This window comes from Hypomesus transpacificus, chromosome 14 (assembly GCF_021917145.1).
Source record: "Hypomesus transpacificus isolate Combined female chromosome 14, fHypTra1, whole genome shotgun sequence".
Lineage (NCBI taxonomy): Eukaryota > Metazoa > Chordata > Actinopteri > Osmeriformes > Osmeridae > Hypomesus > Hypomesus transpacificus.
The window spans coordinates 16,622,220-16,646,908 of record NC_061073.1 but is presented as its reverse complement, the minus strand read 5'-3'; the positions used below and the strand labels follow the sequence as shown (position 1 = coordinate 16,646,908).

At 46.7% G+C, this 24,689-nt stretch overlaps 2 protein-coding genes across 7 annotated transcripts; one reads left to right on the top strand and one right to left on the bottom strand.

Annotated features, from left to right (window-relative positions):
* Positions 1-380: 380 nt before the first annotated feature.
* On the bottom strand, positions 381-9,159 carry LOC124476651 (guanine nucleotide-binding protein G(i) subunit alpha-1). The gene is made up of 9 exons (XM_047033912.1): positions 8,672-9,159; positions 4,911-4,953; positions 4,553-4,694; positions 3,734-3,891; positions 2,597-2,725; positions 2,033-2,162; positions 1,674-1,827; positions 1,311-1,502; positions 381-1,138 (listed from the first exon to the last, which is right to left on the bottom strand). Exons 1-8 carry the CDS (start codon positions 8,787-8,789, stop codon positions 1,312-1,314), a joined length of 1,065 nt encoding a protein of 354 aa, XP_046889868.1. The 5' UTR covers positions 8,790-9,159; the 3' UTR covers positions 381-1,138; position 1,311.
* Positions 9,160-14,799: 5,640 nt separating this feature from the next.
* LOC124477132 (muscarinic acetylcholine receptor M2-like) lies at positions 14,800-23,482 on the top strand. 6 transcript variants are annotated; one of them, XM_047034712.1, is made up of 6 exons: positions 14,800-14,950; positions 15,363-15,429; positions 15,910-16,067; positions 20,373-20,607; positions 20,792-21,733; positions 21,868-23,481. In XM_047034712.1, the coding sequence occupies exons 4-6, from the start codon at positions 20,434-20,436 to the stop codon at positions 22,177-22,179; spliced, it is 1,428 nt and encodes a 475-aa protein (XP_046890668.1). In that variant the 5' UTR covers positions 14,800-14,950; positions 15,363-15,429; positions 15,910-16,067; positions 20,373-20,433; the 3' UTR covers positions 22,180-23,481. The 6 variants fall into 6 exon arrangements, with proteins under 6 accessions (XP_046890668.1, XP_046890667.1, XP_046890669.1 ...); XM_047034711.1 differs by lacking the exon at positions 15,910-16,067; XM_047034713.1 differs by lacking the exon at positions 15,910-16,067 and having other exon boundaries at positions 15,307-15,429.
* The last annotated feature ends 1,207 nt before the right edge of the window (positions 23,483-24,689 follow it).

Genomic DNA, 24,689 nt, shown 5'->3' with positions numbered 1-24,689 from the left:
CAACCCTTAACACCCCCCCCCACACACACACACACTACAGTAGACATTGTTGTAAAGGATGCCATGGTTTTACCAAAGCAACTTTTATTAGCAAAATAATGGAAATTAGTCCACTAACATCCCCATCCAATGAGCACAGAGGGGCAGAGCTTAAGGAGATATGTAACCTAAACCAGTACAAAGTCATCAGTAACAGAACGCCTGCCCACCTGCCCTCGCTCCTGCCCACCTGCCCTCTCTCCTGCCCACCTGCCCTCCCTCCTGCCCCCCTTCCCTCCCTCCTGCCCACCTGCCCTCCCTCCTGCCCACCTGCCCTCCCTCCTGCCCACCTGCCCTCCCCCCTGCCCTCCCTCCTGCCCACCTGCCCTCCCTCCTGCCCCCCTGCCCTCCCTCCTGCCCACCTGCCCTCCGCTCCCCCATCCAGGTCCTGGAGGAGGGCCATTGCTATGACCACACATTTGTCATGTGGCTATTTTTGGTCACTTCTTTTAGGTGAGAGACTGTGAAAAAAGATTATGACAGAGTAGAGTGTAAGAGAGAGAGTAAAAGAGTAGAGAGAGTAAGAGAGTCCCTTTGATTTATATTGTGCACACAAACACAATCATGCACGCCTACTCATTTACTCACTCATAAGTCACACACACACAGTAAATCAGATTCAAAGTGAGTTGGTCTATAAAGAGAGTTGGTCTTACTTGGTCTATTCCAGTCCCACAGACAAAAGAGAAAAATAATGGGAACTACATGTGGTGACGATGGGGAGTTCAATGACATCTACGTACATCTAATACAAGTTAGCCGACAAAAACAAACACTGCAACTAAAGCATGCAAAGGCACAAGTACCTACAAACAGAAGTGTCTTCTCAGACTGCAAAGGCCCCTTTATAAAAAGTCCAAAAAAGTTAAAAAAAAAAAAAATGTTTTTTTTTCTTTCTTTTTTTTAAATGGTGAAAAATTATCATCCATAGTGACAGTTGTACAAATATTTTACACAAACGTTTTTCTACACAGCATTTTTAAAAACCTTTAGAGATCAACATAAGTTAATAAGGAGGTTAAAAGTGACTCTTTCAGGTATCCGAGAGGTCCTCTTCACCCACTGACCAGAGAGCACACCTCACCAGACAGCCAGAGCCCTGCATGCAGCACACACACAAAATGAATCAGGATGCAACAATACGTTTTTTCTGATCCAAAATTCCTATTCAGAATTCCATTCTTTGATGACATATAAAAATAAAATCCATAACTGTTCAATGCCATTAAGATCTGAAACTTTCTTAGTTGGCCGGCTACACACACAGTTACCTTAGAACAGGCCACAGTCTTTCAGGTTGTTCTTGATGATAACGTCGGTGACAGCGTCAAAGACAAACTGCACGTTCTTGGTGTCAGTGGCACAGGTGAAGTGGGTGTAGATCTCCTTGGTGTCCTTCCGCTTGTTCAGGTCCTCAAACTGACACTGGATGTAGGCTGCAGCCTCCTCATACGTGTTGGAGCCTGGGGGGCAGGGGGAGACAGCAAGGTTTGGGAGAGGGAAGGAGGGGTTGGGTGGGAGGATTAGGGGAGGACAGATGGAGGTGAAGGGGGGGCAGAATCCTTTAGACTGTTTTGTGTGTGTGTGCATGCACACTGTGTGGTGTGTGCATGCACACTGAGTGGTCATCTCACCGGCATACTCTGGGTAGCAGATGGTGAGAGGACTCTTCTTGATCTTCTCCTCGAACAGGTCCTTCTTGTTCAGGAAGAGGATGATGGAAGTGTCTGTGAACCACTTGTTGTTGCAGATGGAGTCAAAGAGCTTCATGCTCTCATGCATACGGTTCTGGAGACAAAAGAGAATCAGGCGGGTTAGGGTTCAGTTGGTTACTCAACATGAAGGAGGGGGGAGGAAGGAGAGAGGAGGGATAGAGGGTCAGAGGAGAGGGATGGGAAATGAGTAAATCGGAAGTGGAAAAGTTACTAAAGGAGAAAGGACAGCCAAAGAGGAAAGTGCAGGAGGGAAGAGAGGCTGAGGAGGAATGACTCACCATCTCCTCGTCCTCAGCCAGCACCAGGTCATAGTCACTCAGCGCAACACAGAAGATGATGGCAGTCACCCCCTCGAAGCAATGGATCCACTTCTTCCTCTCTGACCTCTGACCTCCCACGTCAAACATCCTGGAGAGGACACAGACATACACAGTCTGTTAATAAAACACACACACTCCTAAGAATACATTCTCTTAGTAAGAATGTACACACAGCTACAATACACCCACAGAACATCTGCTGAATAGACAACACATTTCCAAATGTGACACTATTCCAAGCGCACTGCAGCCAGGCAGCCAGCAAGCCAGCCAGCCAGACAGGAAGCCAGGCAGGAAGGCAGCCAGCAAGCCAGCCAGGAAGGCAGGAAGCCAGGCAGTAAGGCAGCCAGCAAGCCAACCAGGAAGGCAGGAAGCCAGCCAGGAAGGCAGGAAGCCAGGCAGGAAGCCAGGCAGGCAGTGGCTGACCTGGGGCGTCCCTAGACGCCTCACTCAGACCTTAGTAAGAGATCATAAAGTGTGTGTGTACATGTGTGATCAAGAGAATCAAATGGCAGTGCTGACTTGAAGTGCAAGTCCTTGAAGGTGAAGTGGGTTTCCACGATGCCGGTGGTCTTGACACGGGTGCGCAGCACGTCCTGCTGGGTGGGCACATAGGAGCCATGGGCTATCCTATCCAGGTCGTTCAGGTAGCTGAAGGAGACACGGAGCACGACACACTAATGAAAGCCTACAATCATAGTAGGCCTACAATTCTACATTGATACAGCACAGTTTGATCAAGTTCATGACAAGTCTTCTGTATTTATGCACGTGTGTACGTCAGTGTTGGATCGGGTCACAGTAGGTCTGGTACTCGACCCGCCGGTTCGGTCAGGTGTTTTTGGGTCGTCTCGGGTCTGACTTGGGGCGCACAAGCGCAGTGCACAATGGAGTATTCTTTTAGACTTCCAACATGAGGACTAAAGGTGGATCCCACAGCCCACCATACCTCCCTCCAAACGGAACGTACATCAGTCTATTTGAAATGCTGTCCGGCACTGGAACATGGAATGGCACTTGTTTGGGATCATTTCCAAAAGACTTGTTTGAGTTGCATTGTAGGCAAAAATGCTGAAATCATGTATAAGATGTACGTTCAAAGTGGTGTATTGGTCACATAACCCGAACAGATAGTCATCAAAGCAGTGACATTCTCATAACTTGACAAGCAACATCTATGCAGTAGCATCAGAAGAAACATATATATTTTTTTATACAGCATCAAAAAAGAAAACATATGCAAAGATGTAAAAATATATGTATAGTATACAGTATATGTATGCTATAGCATATATAGTATTATGCTTGTGCATGGGCTAGCAAAACGAGTTACCCGACCGGACCCGAGATTTGCACTGCATACCGGTACCTGGCCCAACCCTATTAGTCAGATGGCCGAGCGGTGAGGGAGTCAGGCTAGTAATCAGAAGGTTGCCGGATCGATACCCCGCCGTGCCAAAATGACGTTGTGTCCTTGGGAAAGGCACTTCACCCTTCTTGCCTCGGGGGAATGTGTACTTCCTGTAAGTACTGTAAGTCCCTGTACTTACTGTAAGTCGCTCTGGATAAGAGCGTCTGCTAAATGACTAAATCTAAATGTATTAAACACACATTGTTCCAACACTAGTGTACTTTAATATATAGACGTGTGAGCCTCACTATGCAGCCGAGTCGTTCAGCTGGTACTCCCGTGAGCGTCCGAAGCAGGCCTGGACCCCCCCATCCTTCCAGAGGCGCTGAATCACCCCCGCCAGCTCGCCAGTCATGAAGCCTTCCTCCGCTGAGCCTGCCAGGACAAACAGCTGCCGGGCGTCGTCCTGGAGACAGTGTGACTAGTCAGGCACGGCCAGGTGGGACACCTGCTCACCATGAGCCCTGTTCCCCTCTACATACCCCTCCTGCAGCAGATACCTGCTCACCATGAGCCCTGTTCCCCTCTACATACCCCTCCTGCAGCAGATACCAGCTCACCATGAGCCCTGTTCCCCTCTACATACCCCTCCTGCAGAAGATACCTGCTCACCATGAGCCCTGTTCCCCTCTACATACCCCTCCTGCAGCAGATACCTGCTCACCATGAGCCCTGTTCCCCTCTACATACCCCTCCTGCAGCAGATACCTGCTCACCATGAGCCCTGTTCCCCTCTACATACCCCTCCTGCAGCAGACACCTGCTCACCATGAGCCCTGTTCCCCTCTACATACCCCTCCTGCAGCCTGCTCTGGTTAGGAGGGCTCACACACCACAACCTCAACAGTAGAACTATCAAGAACTAATTTCTATGAAAAAAAGAGGAGTAGGAAGCTGTCATACCGTGAGACAAGTATGACATCACACATCGTTGCATAAGCACTCCTGTATCATTATTAGTTCCAGTTTATAGTATTGATCACAGTGGCAGTGTGCATGCCTCCTACCCCTTCAGACTGGTCCAGGGTCCAGATACTGCCTCCAGACACACGCCCCAATATACTCACGGCTCGCGCTGCGTCAGCAAAGTCGATCTTGAGGCGCCCCATGGCTCTGATGATGGCGATGATGGACTGGATGGTGTTGCTGTAGACCACTGCCTTGTACTGCTTACACTCCTCCTCTGAGTAGCCTGCCTCATGGATGATCCTGGGAGGGGGGAGAAAGAGAAAAAGGAGAGAGGGGGAGAGGGGAAGGAGAGAGAAAAGGGGAGCGAAAGCCAAACCAACAGAGAGAGAGCAGGAAGGGAGAGAGCATGACTAGGGTCCTGACAAAGCACTGAGGTGAACATGATGCCAGGAGAACACTGCTGGTTTCAGAAGGTTCAAAAAAAGAGTCATGTGACCTTCACAGGCGCAGACTTACTTCATCTGTTTGACAATGGTACTCTTCCCAGACTCCCCAGCACCTGTACAGCAAGGAGACACATGTCAGGGGGAGATGAGAGGAGGAAGATGGACCCTCCTTAACCCTAACCCTAACCTCCTTACCACTAAAGCAGCCCAGAGCCAGGCCCCATGCAACACCTACTGTGGCTATATCCATGATGGAGTCTATGGAACAGTGACTTTATATACGGATACAGAATACTATGGTTAGAGTAGACGAGTGTCAGTCTAATCAGCTCATTGATGTAGCCATCGCTGAGCCTGGACTGTAATTGGATCAGAGGATTAATCAACTGGATCCTCCAGGCAATTAGATTACAGATCAAACAGTTAGCAGCTCTACCCCACACTAACTACCCCAGTGCAGTGTGTCTGCTCTACCCCACACTAACTACCCCAGTGCAGTGTGTCTGCTCTACCCCACACTAACTACCCCAGTGCAGTGTGTCTGCTCTACCCCACACTAACTACCCCAGTGCAGTGTGTCTGCTCTTCCCCACACTAACTACCCCAGTGCAGTGTGTCTGCTCTACCCCACACTAACTACCCCAGTGCAGTGTGTCTGCTCTACCCCACACTAACTACCCCAGTGCAGTGTGTCTGCTCTACCCCACACTAACTACCCCAGTGCAGTGTGTCAGCTCTACCCCACACTAACATGGTCTCTGTAGGCCTGTCCTGGGTTGTTACAGCAGAGTCTCTCAGGGTGTGTGCTCTCACAGCTATTTAATTAGCTCCTCTTCTGCAGGGCCCATGGCCTCTCTGGGGAAGAGCTCCATTCCCTGTCCTCCTAATGACAGACACACTCTGCTGCCACACACACAACATACACCTCACGTGTGAACAAACCCTCGGCAGCAACAGAGGCTAACTGACTGCAGGTGAGATGAATAATTTTGGGGGGAGTAAAAAGTGTGACGGTGTGATATTGGTAGAAAAAAGGCAGATAAAGAATATACAGAAATCTGTTCTAAAATGTGGAATGCTGGAGTGTGTGAGAGTGATAAATATGGGCTGGATGGACTGGAAGATCAAAACAGTCTGGATGTTAACCCATCTTGCCAAGCTCAAATTTTTTTGTTTATGCCCAAACCACAGTGGATCAGACCAATCAGGGCCCTATAAGAAGCTACTGGCAGCTACGGGTGTGGTTGAAGTTAGTCTGTGATATATAGTTGGTTCATCCAATCACCTGCCAAATATATAAGCCAATTCTATATCATTATTTTGTGCCTGTCTTTTTACAAACTGTTTCCATGGATGACTTCCCAGATGGATATGTGTAACAATCCATCTGAGGACACGCCCTCAACTCTGGAGCATCAGGACCACAGAGATGTGCACAATGAACAGCCCCCCCCTACTACATCACCACACAGATCCACATTTAAACACAAACAGCCTTCATCTGGGACTATCCTCCCACTCACAACATATCTGAAGATTATTTCATCTGGGGATTATTGCCTTAATGCAGGCACCCCTGGCACAATCCTGGTAGAGGAAATGCTTATGAGTCACTCACACACAGGTTATAGGGGGCTAGATATCACATAAAAATGACAGCCATCTATGTGGTGGTCCATCATGAAAATGATCATTCTATTTTCCTTTCACTCCTTCCTACTGAGAGAAGCTCCCAATCATTCCATGCAGGTGCTGGTGGAAGAAGACGGGGGGAAAAAACAACCTTACAAATTAAAATCAGGCTCATTTGAAATGAGGCTGAAGCTCCATAGGTCTGTGAGCTGCAGAAGCACCCCCCCCCCCCCCTCACAGCACCACGTGCCAGTCATAGGGAGCTGCTTTAAGGTCCAGTCAGGACTTTGAGACACCAAGACAACAGTGTTGTGTTATCGGCACAGGCAGAGTAAAATAGTTTAAAGACGCAAGTTGCATCGATGTCAGCCCTCTCAGAGTGCAGAGCTCTCAGAGCAGAGCTGCCACTGTAGCAGGTGGCCTGAAGGGCCTCTCTGGCCATGCCAACTTGCTGTGCCCTCGTTGTGTTTGTTTACCCTATTCGTGGTAACGTGAACCAGGCATTCTTGGTTGCCACGAAACCAGCTGAAAGCATGGGCCTTAGCCACAGTAACTACAAGAGCGAGAGATGAGTGAGGGGAGAGGTTGGGAGGATAACAGCAGAGGTGAAAGGAGAGGTTAGGATGATAACAGCAGAGGTTAGGTGAGGAGGGTGAGGGGAGAGGTTAGGATGATAACAGCAGAGGTTAGGGTGAGGGGAGAGGTTAGGATGATAACAGCAGAGGTTAGGTGAGGAGGGTGAGGGGAGAGGTTGGGTGAAGAGAGTGAGACATCCTAAAGGGTAAGGAGAGGCAGTAGGTGGGTAAGGTCAGGCCAGACTTAGAAGAGACATTTCTTGGTATCCAATATTTTTTCAAATGAAATTATTTCAAACTACATTCTCAGTACTAAAATGGTTTACACATTTTTAAGACCCTGTCTTTTTATGCATATTCGAAAACTACAAATAGACAAATGCTTTTTAATTTTTGAATGACTAGAGAACTTCAGTTTTACAGATCAACTATGTAGACTAGTTTTTTAACTGAGGTTGGCAGCTTTATGAGACTGCGTGGACAATCAACCCAACTATTTCAATCTAACAAATCAAAATAATTTCCTCGTCGTTGTTGTGAGTTTACCTTTGTTTTCTCATCAATTTTAGATGTCAATGGAAATTTCCTGGTGATCCAGAGGCTCTCTGAGTCCGACTGTGGTGGGTAGTGTTTGCATGTAAACACACAAGCTACTCGGGTTTTGCGTTGGGTTTTTCACCATACATGCCCAATAAAGCACATTTAATGCAAATGGGAATCAAATACATCTACCTCTGGGATAGCCTAGGCTGACATTTAACTTTGCCGGGTAAGTTAGCTAAGGTTAGGCTTCTTTATGACAACATTTCATTTAGTTTTACTTGTAGCTATGAGCTAACGTTAGCTAGCCTAACTACGTTTGGTAGATGTCGAATGCCATCTCAATATCAATGTTAATGCGTCTGACGAATTTGAACGTTGGTCATCTGATCGCTATATACCGTACTTAAATGTTACAAGTGCCCCATTCAATTGAACCGTATCACACATCAAAATGGAATAAATAAGAAACTAAGTTCCTTTGTTCGTTGCGATTGCATGGGTTAGGCACACTGCTGCTACGGGCAATGAGTTACGAAAACTAGCTAGACTACCTTCATTCATTTTAAGCTTCTATTGTACTAATCTAGCTCGAGCTGCTCTAACTACTTAAGCAAACGACAGCAAAACAGACGGACATTCCAATTCACACAACGCTAGGCTATATTGCCAGCCAATAAACATTAATAACTAATAATCGCTAGCGGAAGTAGCAACAGGTGGAGTGCTAGCTTTCACAGCTGGCCGATAATGGCTAAGCTAGTTTACTGACTGTCTTTAGCCAACTAGCTTACTGCTTGTACTAGCTAACGTTAGCTAGCGCCAACTTTTCGTTCAGATTATGCTATTGCTATTGCACTGTGGGAAACATGTCATGCCTGGAAATGTCCGTGTTCAAACACAAGTTAACACTATATGACGTATTCTAATGCAATCTACGAAATTGTATAACAATATGTAAGAAACTAAAATAAACACATGCGTGAATATAGATTGGCTAGGTGTATAGTTTTTTAATTACTCATCCATTGACTAAATATTCCAGCAAATCGCCTGAACCGAAGTCATCGACAGCAATTCTCACCCAGCAAGAGTAGCTTGACCTCCCGTGCGGCTTTCTCTCCATCGTCCCGTAAATTCCTGTCGATCATTTTACTGCGCTCCTGCGCCGCTTTGTCGTCGAGGCTCAGAGTACACCCCATCTTCAAGCAAGTTCCCAAAAGGACTTAAAAATTAAAACGGTAAAATTAACACAATGCACCAACATGCGAAAGCTGGCTATGCTAGCAAGCTGGTAGGAGGTAGTCTCCCCCGGAGAGATTCAAACACGCCCTTGCTTTCGCAGTCTTTCACAGCAAGACTTCTAATGAACTCAATAATTTTTCTTTTTAAAAAGCCCAGTGCCTTTTCGGTTGTTGTCTTCTTTAATCTGCTACTATTGATCGCATTTAGACTGCATGCGAGGCTTAAAAACCCTTGATTCCCTGGATTAATTTGAAACAGAACAACGTTCTGCCACCGTCTCCATTTAACTAGGGTCGTCTTCTCGTTTACGCTATGAGCAGCTGAATGGGTTGTTTCCTGCTCCTCCTTCCGTGTGCGCATGTGTGATGAAACCCAGTCTCCGATCTCAGTTTAAATTATTTTATTCGTTTTCGACTGGCAAAAAAAAAAATCTGCTAAAAGAACAGGTGATAGGCGAACGCACATTTAATCGATGAATTGCAGATCTAACAGTCCCCCAGCAGAAATCAAACCCTGGACCTTGTTGTTGTGAGGTGACAATGCAAGACACTAAACAATAACGTGCTCTCAGGTGAAGAGGCAATTCCACAGATAAGAATATTAATTATCTGAGGATAAATTAGAATCTTGATTAAAATAATGTTTTTAGAGATAGCAATATTAATTCTAGATCTGACCTTATTACTCTTGAGAAAGTAAATAGAATGTCATTATTAATTGCTAATTGGATCTGGCATGTTTTACATAAGGGTCATAACCCCATGGTGTGCCCTTCCCTCCAACCACATCCAGGAGCATTAGACTTTCAAATAATGGTATCATGATGCCCGCGGGGGCCACACCTGTGCTCTGTTCTGAGGCTCAGTCACAGACACGTCAAGGACACTTCCAAGCTGTAGATATGAATAGCAAAGTGTGATCGTGACATGAGGTCTTAGTGATCCTGTCACTTACATTTATAATGACATCAAAAAATATATATGGTATCCCTTCTCCATGTCACACACAAACCAACTGTGGGAAATTATGTTTAATAATATCTGACTGTTTTCATTTTTCAGGTTTCTTTGGTTGGTGATCTTAGCATGTGATCCATGCCAGGTACAATTGTCCTTTGGGTTATGCAGGAGGATATCAGTGGTCAAAATTGTCCTTCATACTTTACATGATATTTCCATTCCAGATGGCCCTGCCATGCAAACCAGAGGTATGATATTTCCAAACCGCTCACAGGAACAGATTTCCCTAGCTGCACTGAAGAGGGGTGTTTATATAGAGAGTCAGAAGGTTTCATTACACATTACAACATAGTAAAAATCTAACACAAAAGTTAGCCAAGTTGACTTAAGTGAGGTCTACTTGTCAGTTCTTATAATGAACTTTTAAGGCTGGGTGTCATCCTGCCTTAGGGTTAGGGTTAGGGTTAGGGTTAGGGGCTGGGTGTCATCCTGCTCCCACCTCTCATATGCTCAAATCTGGAGTTGCTGGACGGAGTCTCGACTTGATGGGTCTCAAACCTCATTGTGTAATTTACTGTTGCATTGCTAGTCATATGTTGATAAAGGTCCAAATATGGTGTGATTGGTTGTTCTTGAGTATAAAGGGAATTGTGAAGCATTGTTCTGTGGATTCTTCATCTCCCGAGGGCTTCTCCTCAGTTCTGGCTTGTCCTACTCCTTCCTAACCTCTTGCTTTCTCTCTCTGATTTACAATAATCAAGGTAGAGAAGGTAAGATTTAAAACCTTCACTTTGGAACATGTTTGCCGTGTAATTGATCTATTCATTTGAAATGTTATTAAATATCTATTTAATGTAACCTTCCGTTGACTATACAATTACAGTCAAAGAACTGTAATTCCAATGGCATCATTTGGTTAATATACGTTGTTCAGTTTACCCTCTTCCTTTAAACCATAGGGGAATAGTTTTGGTTGTTTGGCAAATATTTAACCCACTACAAACTCATCTTGGAACAGATCATTTTTGGAGTGTTCTTAAAGTGGCCAAAGGAGGGATGACTTAGAGCCCTGTTTAGTTGTTTTAAAGGTTGCCATGGCTCCACTCCATCATGCTGTCTCTAAGGACCAAACTCCGCTCTGTCTCCTCTCATCTGCAAGTGCTAGCACCATCAGTGTTGTATGTGTGTGTGTATTATGAGGTACATGCATTAGCAGCTTGTTTGCACCGGGATCGTCATTAAGATCCTCAAGGACAGGCCTGCCATGTGGGACTTATTAGCCTGTGTATGTGTGTGTGTATGTGTGTGTATGTGTCTGTGTATGTGTGTGTACTGTACATGCATTCTTCTGACTTTTAGTGACATGGTACCCATGAGAACAGCTGCATAGCCAGCCCCTAAGCTCTATTCAGTTTGTTTTACATATCCTTACAGGTAGTCTCACTGGGGAGATCCAGAGCAGCAGGGCAGTGTAGTATGGGATCCCCACAGTGGGACTAGACCACTAGAGCATGCTTCTGTTACAGACAAGCCTCACCACACTCTCAAACAGTCTAAACGCTTAGCTATGTTTAGATGAAGGATTCTGTCATTCAGATTTGTCAGTACTAGGCTTTAACTAAAGCCAGTCTTGGAGCAATATTTCCGGTCTGCCAATGTTGGACCTAGTCGCCAATGTGGACATTGGTGTCCTATGATTGACCACACAGAATTCCAGGTCCCTTCCTGTCCATCTATCTGGCCATTCTGTGGTGCTGTTCTGATCCTGTACTTCCCAGTCCTGTGGCTCCATACTGCCCAACCTGACAGGCACCTATGTGGAGTGCTGTGTCAGCGCTGCTGATTCTTAACTCTGGATGTTTGTTTCATCATCCATTTGCAAATGTTTATGTTGTCTCTTGCTGCATAATTGAGCCGCTGGTCTGCATCTCTTTCTGTCTGCAACTGTTTCTGGACCTGCTCCTTCCACTGTTTCTGGACCTGCTCCTTCCACTGTTTCTGGACCTGCTCCTTCCACGGTTTCTGGACCTTCAGGTTTCTTCCACTTTTTCTCAGAGTTTTCCTGGGAGTTTTTCCTTCTCTGATTTAAGTGCAGTTTTATGGGCATGTGTGAAACCCTCTGTGACTTTGCTTGTAAAAATGGCTGTACAAGTAACATTTGATTTGATACACAAAAGCCACAACCCTTTGTGATCAGGACAAACCATCACTGAAGCAGTTCTCGAATCAGATCACACGTTATGTCATTATTCAAATGACAACACAGGAGATGGAAAGGGTCGCGGGTGGAACACAGATTCAAGTGTTATCAGTAAAGGGGCCTGCTTTGTGGTGAAACACTGTCACCTACTGGTGGGTGTCTAGTTATTTCAACAAGCAGAAGAAAGTGTATGTTCTCCTACCTGGCAGCTACACACCAGCTTGGGTTCATCAAGTTGCCAGGATATCAACTCGTCTGTTCTGAAGCTGAGTGGCATGGGTCCAGGTGGCACTGGGTGTACTAATCTTTCAGGTTTTTCATTCTATGATTTCAATTTAGATCCTATACTTTCCTCTCACTGGCTCATTTAGGATATGATGGAACAAGGTGTCAGGTGGCTGACCGGTTAGGGAATTGGGCTAGTAATCCGAAGGTTGCTAGTTCGATTCCCGGCTGTGCCAAATGACGTTGTGTCCTTGGGCAAGGCAGACTTCACCCTACTTGCCTCGGGGATAATGTCCCTGTACTTACTGTAAGTCGCTCTGGATAAGAGCGTCTGCTAAATGACTAAATGTAACGTAAATGTAATGTAACAAGCTCAAAAGCAGTTGCTATGATCATAGCCCCCCCCCCAGGTGGCAGTCTAGTGACAAAGGACAGACAGGACTGGAGGAGTGTCCCTGACTGCTCACCATACAAGGCAGGCTGCTGATGTGTGTACTCAGAGCGGCACAGTTAGTGAGTTGCCTGTCATACAGTGTGTGGTACTGTATATGTGGTACATCTGTGTTTACACATCTGGACCCTACAGAGTGACCCCAGGGGGCTTGCTGCTCCTTCACTTCAGGTCTGAGAGGACATAGTACTATAGACCTTCTGGTACATCACACACATCATCACAGCTCTGCACACTGTTCATGGGAGGGGAAAGGTGTGTGTGAGATAAAGAGAGAGTGAGAGAGACAGAAAGAGAAGCAGAGAGTGTGTTGAGGAGGGTGGCTTTTGTCACTCATGATTGTTTGTTGTCTACGTACCTCCAGGCTGTGGAGATTGTATCTATGTTTTCCGCTCAGGAAACACATTCACTTCATGCACGTTACTGGGCCTGGAGTGTGTGACTCCATTGAGGAATCTGTTCAAAGCTACACTATCAGATAGTCTGTTCAAAGCTACACTATCAGATAGTCTGTATAGAGCTACACTATCAGATAGTCTGTTCAAAGCTACAGTATCAGATAGTCAGATGGACTGTTCATGTACAGATGCCAAAGTATTTACATGAATGTATGAACATTGCATGTAAGATAAGATAAGATACATCTTTACCTGTCCAATAATGGGAAAATGTGGGCATTGCAGCAGCAAAGTGGACATAAGTATACATACAATTTACAAAGTAAGCACGAGATATTATAAAAAAGATTTCAAAAATAAAACACCAGTTGCATATGGAGACTAAATTTTAATGTATAAACTCTACATGTGAGTACTGCACATGTGTTTCTTATACATGTATGTACTGTACATGTATCTACTCCACATAGGTCTACTTTAGCATGGCAACACTCCCAGTCCAGACAGGGTCATATAGAGTAACTACTATGTTTATTATGTCACCCCGGTGGGAAAGACACATCACTTATGCTAGCTGAGACAAAGTCCCCCATTGAGTCCCCCCCTCTGCTTGTGTTTCACCTAAATCAATTTTCTTTCTTCCTGTTGTGTTGTTTGTCTCTGGTATTTTAGCATCATGTATGTGGGCCAACTTGTAGCGTTTCTACAGGACTATCTGTGGAAGTTCAGAGTGTTCACATCCCAGTGGGATGTTGCCCATTTGAAGGACGTGGGACCTCCAGCCCGAGTCTGCCAGCAGCAGCATCCTGCCAGCAGCAGCAGCAGCAGCAAACCTAATTACCTCTGAAGGACCTCTTCACCTGTACTGTAGGACTAACCCTCTTCTGGGTCAGCTGTGGTTAGTAATGTAGTCTGCATATTAAACTGTACCAAGACAGTCAGCATTGCAATTCAAACCTAATATACTTGAGCAAATCCCAGTTGGGATCTCAATGATGTAGCCGGGCAGGGACAGGAGAATGTGATTTGCCTCTCATCACCCTCTTGTGCGTAGTGGTCTCTGTGCCAGTGCTTTCTCTAGTGATTCCATCAGAGGAAGGGCATGCCCAGACAGGGGCTGTGGACGTCACATGGGGAAGGTCACCATGACAGAGTTTGAAAGGTCAGCTTCCTGCGGCAACAGAATCAGGGTGGAGATCTATGTCGCACATTACTCAGTAATAGTAGTGGCAGTTTAAAGTATGTGTACTCAAGTTTCAATAGTGATACTGAACTCAGACGAGAGAGAATGAGCTGTTTTATTAAGTAATTTAGCAAATGCTCTTATCCAGAGCAAGTTTAGATTCTTCCTGTTTTGCTGCATTTGGTCACAGAGAGCGAACAGGACCATCTGGCCCTCTTGCCCTGCCCTGCTCTGTTTAAGTCAGTAAACTGTAGACTGAACTATTAATATTCTACAGTGTATAAACAAATCATCAGCTTGACGGCAAGGAAGCCAACGAAATGATACAAACTTATGACCACTTATAAATAAATATTGAGACAATGTATTCAAGGACAGCAACTAATCAAATTGAAAATAATGATTATATCAGATATTTTGGCACCAAGGGACTGGGAGTTCTTCAATGTCATAAATCCATGGGGTGCTGTCGTGCTCCGTTCACTCTCTCCTCCTACCCACCTCTCTCGCGCGCGCTCTTACACAAACAAACACGCGTGCGCACGTTGTTGCAAGACATCGCTCAGTCTCGATTCATTTATCCCAAAGAGCTATAGAGACGTTCACATCAAACTGCAGCTCGTCGGACACCACAAGGGACATTGAGAGTAACATGGACACAAGTCATTCACACCATAATTCTTGCACGTCGGTTAGAATAAGGTAAGCTATTTTTTTGTAAATATCTACAACAGACCAGCTTTTAACTTAAACTTGGGTAGAAGTTTGACATTGCGTCATAGACTACTACAAGATTAGGTGGCCTCAGCTAGCGTAACTATTAAAACTATCTATTTTAGCCTGTTTTCCCAGAGTTTCATGACGATAAAACATTTTATAAATGTATTGTTAGCTGCGGTTGTTTTAAGGCACTTGTTCTACAATTTCCAAAACAGTTTTAATCAGCATGTGGTTCACACCCCATATGTTTCTGATGGTTCACTGGTGTGCGAGCTCGGTCATTGTCCTCTTCTTCTCAAGTGAATGCTGCTGTTATGTTGCAACACAACGTCCCCCAGGCGTGCTTCTCTGGGTAATCATGTTCAACCATTCCATCCTCTACCCAACCCACCAGCTTGGTTTATGGATCATATGTCGAGAACTGAAGACTCCCATTGTGCATCAGCCACCATCTCCTCCAGGTGCTCAGTCAAATATGCATGCTCAAAAACTGGATATTCTCTGTATTACATTACACAGAGAAATTGTGATGATATTAACTAGCAAATTGCTGAAATTAAATGTATATTAAATTGATATTACTTTATTGATAGTAAATGACATGGTCTACAGGACATCCAGCAATATTCATGTACTCCATGCCATTATAGTGCAGTAATTGATACTCCTCTCCTCTGAGTGGTCAGACTCGTCTGGGGTGTAGTTAACTTGGGTTCCCTGGTACCTGTTCTCAAGAATTCCCCCAGCAATTTACTGTCTGTTTACTGTCTGTATGTTCACAGGGGAAATTTGATTTCAGACTGACTCCTCCATGAAAATTGTGCATTGAAAATTTGATTATGTTTCTTTTTCTCATTAATTCTCCTGCTGCTCTTCTGGCTGCAGCAGTGGAGATCCCCTTCTCTTATGTGTCCTCTGTCTCTGTCTCTGTTGTGCCTCAGCTGCTCCCTGAGCTGTCAGGCTGTTTGATGCCTGTATTTATGCCTGCATTTCTCTGTGCTCCATTGCACTCCTGTGGTGGGACCAGAGCACAGAGGGCTGTGAAATGTCCCACTCCTTCTTCTCAGAAGATCATAGCAACCAGTAGTGAAAATCCCAGGTTGGTGCCAGGGCTTTCATTAGAGCAGGCAGTCTGTATGTGTGTGTGTACACAGTGCAGAACCATGTCAGACACTGATTACCTCATTATTATAAACACACACAAGCACACACAGCTAGTAAACATACACATTCTCTCTCTGTCTCTCTCGCTCGTTCACTCTTTATGTCTCGCCTACTCACACACACATACATACACAAACACACTCACCTGCACACAAACACATGCATGCACACCCTCCAAGGTGTAATATAATAGCCAGGTTATCACTTGGCACTTTGTTGGCGCCTCAGTCACACTGTTTGAATGAATGTCACAGGTATACTGGTCATCCGTTGTCACCCCAGGGGTCGTCAAAGAAGCAGAACATATCAGAGTGACAGTAGAAGGCAGACACATGGATAGACGGAAGCAAGGGCGTAGGTTTGGTTTGAACATTGGTGGGGACAAAGTTTTACCAAATCCTTTTACAAGTTTGCAGGTATTAGCTAGCATGGCTTCGACCGCAACTACTGCATAGTCTCCATTCAAGACAATTGAATGTCCGATAGCTAGCAAGCAGACAATTCCGTAGTTGTGTTCCAGAGTTAGCAAAGGCTCGTTAACTTTAGAAATACTATACATTTTCAACAATACAGGAGTGTAATATAATTTGATGTTATTATTCACTCAATGTTAACGTATAACTTACAGGAGTAGCCTGCCAAAAAGCCAATCATTAAATCTCTTCTCACAGTCTTGCTTTGACTCTCACCTGACCACTGTTAGCTGACACAGGCTGGCCTGGTGCACATTGTGATCAGCGCTCTCCTGCCAATCAGGAATAACTCTGACCTTGAGAGAGTTAACCAATTGTGGAGCAGAACATGTTAAAGGCGTGAAAAATTATTGGTGAGGACAATTACATGTTTCATAAAATTGGTGGGCACATGTCCCTACCATCCCACCCGAACCCTATGGACGGATGAGGGGAAGAGACTGAGGGGCCATTAGGCAGGCGATCAGCCAGTGCCCAAGTCAAGGAAACAGTGTGTGTTGTCCACATACAGTATCATGCATGACTGCCCGCAATTCCAGTAAGCAAGATGTTATTGGTGAGGGGGATGGGTTTGGTGTTGGATGAGCTAGCAGTTCCTTGTCTGAACTCCCCAACTCAATCCAGACTCAATGCCGATCTGAAGGGAACTATTAATAGGCTGGTTGGGTGGATCATCTGATTTGGTTATAAAGGCAGGATGTGAAGGCACTTGCTCTGGTTCTTGGAATGTAAACCATGCACCCCCCCCCCCCCCCCCCCCCCCCCCCCCCCCATAGTTATGTCATAGTTACACGGTTATGCTTTGTGAATCTGTGCCACAAAATACCATGCATTATTGAGACGAACATACACACAAGCATACGCCTCCACGTATGCAACACAAACAGTCACATACATGTAAGACACACAGAGAAGGCCCTACAGCTGAGGTTTGGGGAGGGTACAGGAAGCAGTCAGAGAAGGCCCTGCAGCTGAGGTTTGGGGAGGGTACAGGAAGCAGTCAGAGAAGGCCCAACAGCTGAGGTTTGGGGAGGGTACAGGAAGCAGTCAGAAAAGGCCCTACAGCTGAGGTTTGGGGAGGGTACAGGAAGCAGTCAGAGAAGGCCCTGCAGCTGAGGTTTGGGGAGGGTACAGGAAGCAGTCAGAGAAGGCCCTGCAGCTGAGGTTTGGGGAGGGTACAGGAAGCAGTCAGAGAAGGCCCTACAGCTGAGGTTTGGGGAGGGTACAGGAAGCAGTCAGAGAAGGCCCTGCAGCTGAGGTTTGGGGAGGGTACAGGAAGCAGTCAGAGAAGGCCCTGCAGCTGAGGTTGGGGGAGGGTACAGGAAGCAGTCAGAGAAGGCCCTGCAGCTGAGGTTTGGGGAGGGCTACAGGAAGCAGTCAGAGAAGGCCCTGCAGCTGAGGTTTGGGGAGGCTACAGGAAGCAGTCACACTGGGCTTCTGAGGACTGGTAATAAGGTTTGAGCCGGCTGAGCGCAAAGAGGAAGCAGCCTTCAGGTACGATGTTATCACCCAACCTAATGGACCATCAGTAATACACGACCCCCATGAGAGGAGAAGAGAGGAGGGAGGGCCATGAGTCTGAGTGTCTCTCCATTGATTTTCTGATCAGAACAAATGATATTATCTTTCAAGATATAATCTTGTTTCTCCGACCAACTATGATGTGGGCTGGTGGTGCTTCTCAGTCGTGTGGCTGCTACTAGTTCAGTGTCTGAGTGTGGCCCTCTGGGAATGGAGCTGCTGTGTGTGTCTGAGTGCTGTCAGGTAATGTGTGTCTGTGTTCAGTGAACAGGCTGAAGGCGTGAGCAACAGATGTATTGGTACTGAGGAAGAGGTGATGAGGGTGATGAGGGTGGATTAGTCTATCAACTAAGGACAAAGTCAGAGCAAAGGATTGTTTCATCTCCACAGATGGTCATAGGTGTCCTGTTTCTTAGTGGGCCGGAAAGCAGGGCCGCCCTTGATAACCAATCTCTGGCCAGAGGAGAGGATGTGTTGTAGCCGTGGCGACAGGGACGTCTATCAGAGTCAGTCTTCATGTCTGGCTCACACCACTCTACGGCATCACCAGTCGAAACCAGTTCTGGGATGTTCCGTTAGCTCACTGGGTTGGATGAATGAAGGCCCAAAAACATTATTAAACATATTAAGAATTTTTCCACCTTGAAGCGTTGCCTGTTTCTTAGTTAATGGCTGTTGGAGTTTGGTGACCATTATTTTCAGAGCCTGCTGGATTAGTGGTGCAGTTTGACATTCCTGACTTGGCTCTTGTCCTGATTAACCGTACACTCAACTGTCATGTTATGACTTTGCAGGCGACCGGAACATGCAAATGAATCCTTCCTTTGGGAAGGAGAGACTGGCCTGGTTACATAATCATACATGACCTGTCAGGTCACATCCTGTTCTGGCTGGTGCTTCCAGGTCACATCCTGTTCTGGCTGGTGCTTCCAGGTCACATCCTGTTCTGGCTGGTGCTTCCAGGTCATCGCAGGGCTAGGAGCCAGAACTTCCTGGCCGGGACGTGGCGTAGCTCAGATACCTCCAGACCTGAGGGAAGAGCCAAGTCACAGAATGAGAGGAATGATTAACGACCAGTGCTGGATCTAGGTTCAGGCCTATGCTGTAGAGATAGGCTAGCTCCAAAACAGCAACACTTCAGCAGGCGACACAGTGGAACTGACCCAGTGCTGCACGCTTCCTGTTTGGGTAAATAGTTAAGAGTAGAACAGAAGACCATGATCACTGACATCAACATGTGGGACTCTGGGAGGGACTAGAAGTTGACACTGTGGGAAAGGGCTTGTTTGCTCACCTGGTACCCTTAACACCTGGTCAAAGACACACACACACCCCTTCTCATAGTGTTGACATCAGGCATTACAAAGGAACTAGGTTTAGAAGCAGCTGTCGCTCCATTAGAAGGATAACAAGGGACAAAAAACACAGGCATCCACGCACACACTCACTCACATGCATTCACAAACTCACAATCTTGTGTCCCTAACCCTAGAGAATCAGAATCAGAAGGGATTTTATTCGCCATGAATGTTTGCACAAACAAGGAATTTACTTTGGCAGGGAGGTGCATACAAAAAAAATATAGCAATATTGGAACTTAAATATTTGGACTAACTATACAAAAGGAGCAAAGTCTAGCTAATACTAAGGGGGGTCTAGCTAATACTAAGGGGAATAAAAAGTAAATAATAATATATAATATAAATAAAAAATAAATATAATATAAAATAAAAATATAAGTAGCCCTAATTTACAATATAACCTCAAAATACAGATAGTGCAAACGATACAATAGTGCAAATTGCAATGTGCAGGGTTTCAATGTGCAGATTATGATTTAAAGTCAGTGTGAGTCCTTGGCCTTGTTAAAGAGACCAACAACGGATGGGAAGAAACTGTTCTTGTGGCGTGAGGTTTTGGTCTTGATGGACCGCAGCCTTATGCCGGAGGGGAGTAGCTGGAACAGGGAGTGTCCAGGGTGGGAGGGATCGGCCACAATCTTCCTCGCTCGCCTCAGGGACCTCGAGGTGTGCAGATCCTCGAGGGAAGGCAGATTGCAGCCGATCACCTTCTCAGCAGTGCGGATGATACGCTGCAGTCTGCTCTTGTCTTTGGCAGTGGCAGCAGCGTACCAGATGGTGATAGAAGAAGTGAGGATGGACTCAATGATGGCTGTGTAGAAGTGCACCATCACTAACCTTCCATGGTGAATACAATCCTAAAAGATATCCTATTTTGATTCCCAGGTTGTATCGCTGAGTCCTAAACCTTTGTGTGCAGCAGTCTCTGAAAAGAAGAAACAAGGCCATGGAGATTTTCAACTCCACCCTCTTAAGCAACCTCAGCCACAGTGTTAATGTGAGTGGAACGTTCCGCCCAAGTCCCTACACCACGGTGGAGATGGTTGTCATCCTCCTGGTGGCTGGGTCCCTCAGCCTGGTCACAGCCACAGGGAACATCCTGGTCATGCTCTCTATCAAGGTCAGTTCCGGATGTTTCTGTGCCAGCCTGCCAGGTGTTTCAGCCTGAAAGAGAGGTTACAACGTCTTGTCAGCAGGATCACTGATGGGATTTATCCATAAAGTCTGTGATATTATCAATTTATAATACATTGTTCCTGCAGATTCTTATGAAAGAATATCCTTCACCCTCCCTTTCATTTTAGGTAAACAGGAACTTGCAGACCGTCAATAACTATTTCCTGTTTTCGCTGGCTTGTGCCGACCTCATCATTGGCCTGGGCTCAATGAATCTCTACACTCTTTATATCGTGATGGGCCACTGGCCCCTGGGCCCTGTGGTGTGTGACCTGTGGTTGGCTGTGGACTACGTCGTTAGCAATGCATCCGTCATGAACCTGCTCATCATCAGCTTCGACCGCTACTTCTGTGTGACCAAGCCACTGAGCTACCCAGCAAGGCGCAGCACCAAGATGGCGGGTCTGATGATCGCTGCGGCCTGGGTTCTGTCCTTCATCCTCTGGGCGCCCGCCATCTTGTTCTGGCAGTTTGTCGTAGGCGGCCGGACGGTGCCACCCGGCCAGTGCTACATCCAGTTTTTCTCCAATGCCACTGTGACCTTTGGCACGGCCATCGCGGCGTTCTACCTGCCGGTCGGGATCATGATCGCCCTCTACTGGCGCATCTCCCGGGCCAGTCGCAGCCGTGTGAGGAAGAGCAGAAGGAAGCCCTCGGGAACCAGTCTAGGTGAAGGCCTGTCACAGAGCCAGGATGGTGGGGGTGAGGTTCAGCCCAACAACTGCACCATGACCAGGGATGAGGAAGAGGAGGGTGAAGATAGACGGAAGGAAAGAGAGATGGTGCAGCGCCAGCCGAATGGCAGAGGTCTGAGGCATTGGGAAGGGGTGGAAACTAGAGAAAGCTCCACCAATGAAAGCTCCACCACAGTCAGCATCCCCATGTCCAATCACAGGGAAGAGGAGAATACCTTCCAGACCAAGCCAAAGCAAGCTCAGAGGTCTACTCAGAACCCAGCTTCTGGATGTGGTTCCTCTCTCACAGACCCCTCCCAGACTGGACCCAGAACCCAGACAGACTCCGTCCCCGCCAAAGAGAAGCAGAACCTGGTTACACGGACACTGCTCAAGGTGACCAATCATGATGAACACGGAAGATATAGACATGAATTATATAAGAAGGCTAACTTTGGCGTCAAATAAAGAACTGATCTACATTTAATATTATTAATAAAATTAAAGTTTACTGATGATTCCTCCTTCAGGTAACGAATCAGAGGTCTAACAGGAAGGTTAAGAAGAGGGGGGCACCTTCCCGGGAGAAGAAGGTGACTCGCACCATCATGGCCATCCTGGTGGCGTTTGTGGCCACATGGACGCCCTACAACGTGATGGTGCTGATCAACACTTTCTGCTCGGCCTGCATCCCCACCTCTTTGTGGACCATCGGCTACTGGCTGTGCTACATCAACAGCACCATCAACCCTGCATGCTACGCGCTCTGCAATACAACCTTCAAGAACACGTTCAGACAGCTGCTGCTGTGCCAGTATAGGAACATCCGTACTGCCCGGTGAGGGCGTGGCAGGGGGGAGGGGCGGAGCATGACAAGGGGAAGAGGTGGGTTGGGGCATGGTAGGGGGTTTGGTGGGTAGAAGGGTTGAGGACGGGGACAGGGTAGGGGTGAGGCCTCTACCTGGGGGTGGGGTGAGATAACGTGTTCTTTAGATTCGATGTCAGCGCCAGCCTTCCAAGACAATCACTTTCCTCTATGGACTGAGTCAGTGTTTATGTGTGGATATTGTGTCTGTAGATGTTTCTGTGGAGTTGGGGGTTGCGTCAGGGCTGTCTTAATGCAAGTCAGTGGTTGGTTATACAGCTGAGAGAATTGGGGCTTCAAGATAGCTTTGCAGACAGTAACTATTGTTGTTGTCGTGTTGACACTGTGATAAGTAGTTTAGACATTACTACCCTTAGTAAATATTCCTTTGGGACTAATAATGCCAATATTGGAATTAACACGCGTGTGAGAAATTGTGTGTTTGTGTATTTTCTGTGGTAGGATAAAGCAATATCATACTGTAGCAAATATATCTTTCTCCCTCCTCCCCCTGCCTTGCTCATGTCTATATCAGTTGATTTAAACACAGCTGTAACCATTTCATGTGTTGAGAATAAAATATAGAGAGAGAACCGCCTCACCCTCTGTCCAGCCATGCAGCTGCATTCACAGCACTTGTACCACCTGAGGTAACATACACAGAAAAACTAAAACCCGACATCCGCCACTACATGACTAGCATGCTTTCTACCAGGCCCCCTCCCCTGATCAGTGCCAGACTGACCCAGTCAGAGAGGGTGAATTCTGGGCAGCTGGCTACAGTGGTAGGCCTCAGCACAGAGAGCCATCGAGGATCAGGGCCATTTGAGTTGCAGGACTGGTGCCCCAAACACAACATATGAACTAGCCAGGCCAAAACAAACAACAACCGGAATATTGCCGCAGCAACAGCAAGACCTCTGGAACTGTCCCAGCTGCTGAGTCCTGGAGGCTGGTAAGCACAAGAACACGACTACAGGTGGCACCTGTATTATATACAGTACCAGTCAAAAGTTTGGACACATTTTTCCATTCAGGGCGCTGGGCGTTTCTGCGCTGATTAACAGAGGAAGGGTTAGCCCTAACCCTAACCCAGAGGAAGGGTTAGCCCTAACCCAGAGGAAGGGTTAGCCCTAACCCAGAGGAAGGGGCTCAACCAGTGGACAGCTATGGAAACATCCTCCCCTCTAGTGGCTTTAAAGTGGAACTTCTATGTATTTTTCAAACTGATAGCATCCATCCATCCATCCATCCATCATCTGCCGCTTGTCCGGGGATCGGGTCGCGGGGGCAGCGACCTAAGCAGGGAGGCCCAGAATTCCCTCTCCCCGGCCACTTCCACCAGCTCTTCCTGGGGGACCCCGAGGCGTTCCCAGGCCAGCCGAGAGACAGTCCCTCCAGCGTGTCCTGGGTCTTCCCCGGGGCCTCTTCCCAGTGGGACGTGCCCGGAACACCTCACCAGGGAGGCGTCCAGGAGGCATCCTAATCAGATGCCCGAGCCACTTCAGCTGGCTCCTCTCGACGCGGAGGAGCAGCGGTTCTACTCTGAGCCCCTCCCGGATGACCGAGCTTCTCACCCTATCTCTAAGGGAGAGCCCGGACACCCTGCGGAGAAAGCTCATTTCGGCCGCTTGCAAACTGATAGCAAGAAAAAAGTATTTGTTTATTTAACTTTAGGTGTTTGTGTACGTGTGTGTGTAACTGAATGTGTGTGTGCGTGTGCATGTGTGTGTGAGTGTGTGTATGGCTGTGTGTGTATTGAAGGCAAAGACGTGTCTGTCTGCCTGCATGTCTGCCTGCATGTCTGCCTGCATGTCTGCCTGCATGTCTGCCTGCGCCCGCAGGCCTGTTCTAAAAACTCACCAGTAAGCTGCGTAAAAAAGTTTTTTTATTCTGTTGCTTCTTTTGTTATCACACTTGCATTTATAGAGATTTGAAAATGACAATATCTTAAAATAAATGCTTTTATTGATAAAAGTAAAAACCAGTATTGTGCGCATGACAAAATGTCAGCGTTGGTGGAGAGTGTAAGCTGGCGGGTGCAGCAAAGATGTGGAGCTGAAAGCAGTTTCTTACCCCCAAAACACGGCTTAGGCCGGGGATGTCCCCAAGGCAGTACACAGTGTGTACTTACTGCAAGTCGCTCTGGATAAGAGCGTCAAGTAGGGTGAAGTGCCTTGCCCAAGGACGCAAGGTCATTTGGCACGGCCGGGAATTGAACCAACAACCTTCTGCTTCATAACCCAACTCTCTAACCGCTCAGCCATCTGACCCCCTGTTTATCTACCTCATCACACAGTCTGTCTACCTATCATACTATCTGTCTACCCATCATACTGTCTGTCTACCTATCATACTGTCTGTCTACCTATCACACCGTCTGTCTACCCATCACACTGTCTGTCTACCCATCACACTGTCTGTCTACCTATCATACTGTCTGTCTACCCATCATACTGTCTGTCTACCTATCACACTGTCTGTCTA

Excerpts from the sequence above, each read along its gene's own strand:
- LOC124477132 (XM_047034709.1), top strand. The coding sequence starts at position 20,434 with ATGGAGATTTTCAACTCCACCCTCTTAAGCAACCTCAGCCACAGTGTT. Across the intron at positions 20,608-20,791 it reads TGGTCATGCTCTCTATCAAG|GTAAACAGGAACTTGCAGAC; the intron begins GTCAGTTCCGGA and ends CTTTCATTTTAG. Across the intron at positions 21,734-21,867 it reads TTACACGGACACTGCTCAAG|GTAACGAATCAGAGGTCTAA; the intron begins GTGACCAATCAT and ends TTCCTCCTTCAG.
- LOC124476651 (XM_047033912.1), bottom strand. The coding sequence starts at position 8,789 with ATGGGGTGTACTCTGAGCCTCGACGACAAAGCGGCGCAGGAGCGCAGT. Across the intron at positions 3,892-4,552 it reads TTGCTGACGCAGCGCGAGCC|GACGACGCCCGGCAGCTGTT; the intron begins GTGAGTATATTG and ends CACTGTCTCCAG. Across the intron at positions 2,726-3,733 it reads CTGAACGACTCGGCTGCATA|CTACCTGAACGACCTGGATA; the intron begins GTGAGGCTCACA and ends TGTCTCCTTCAG.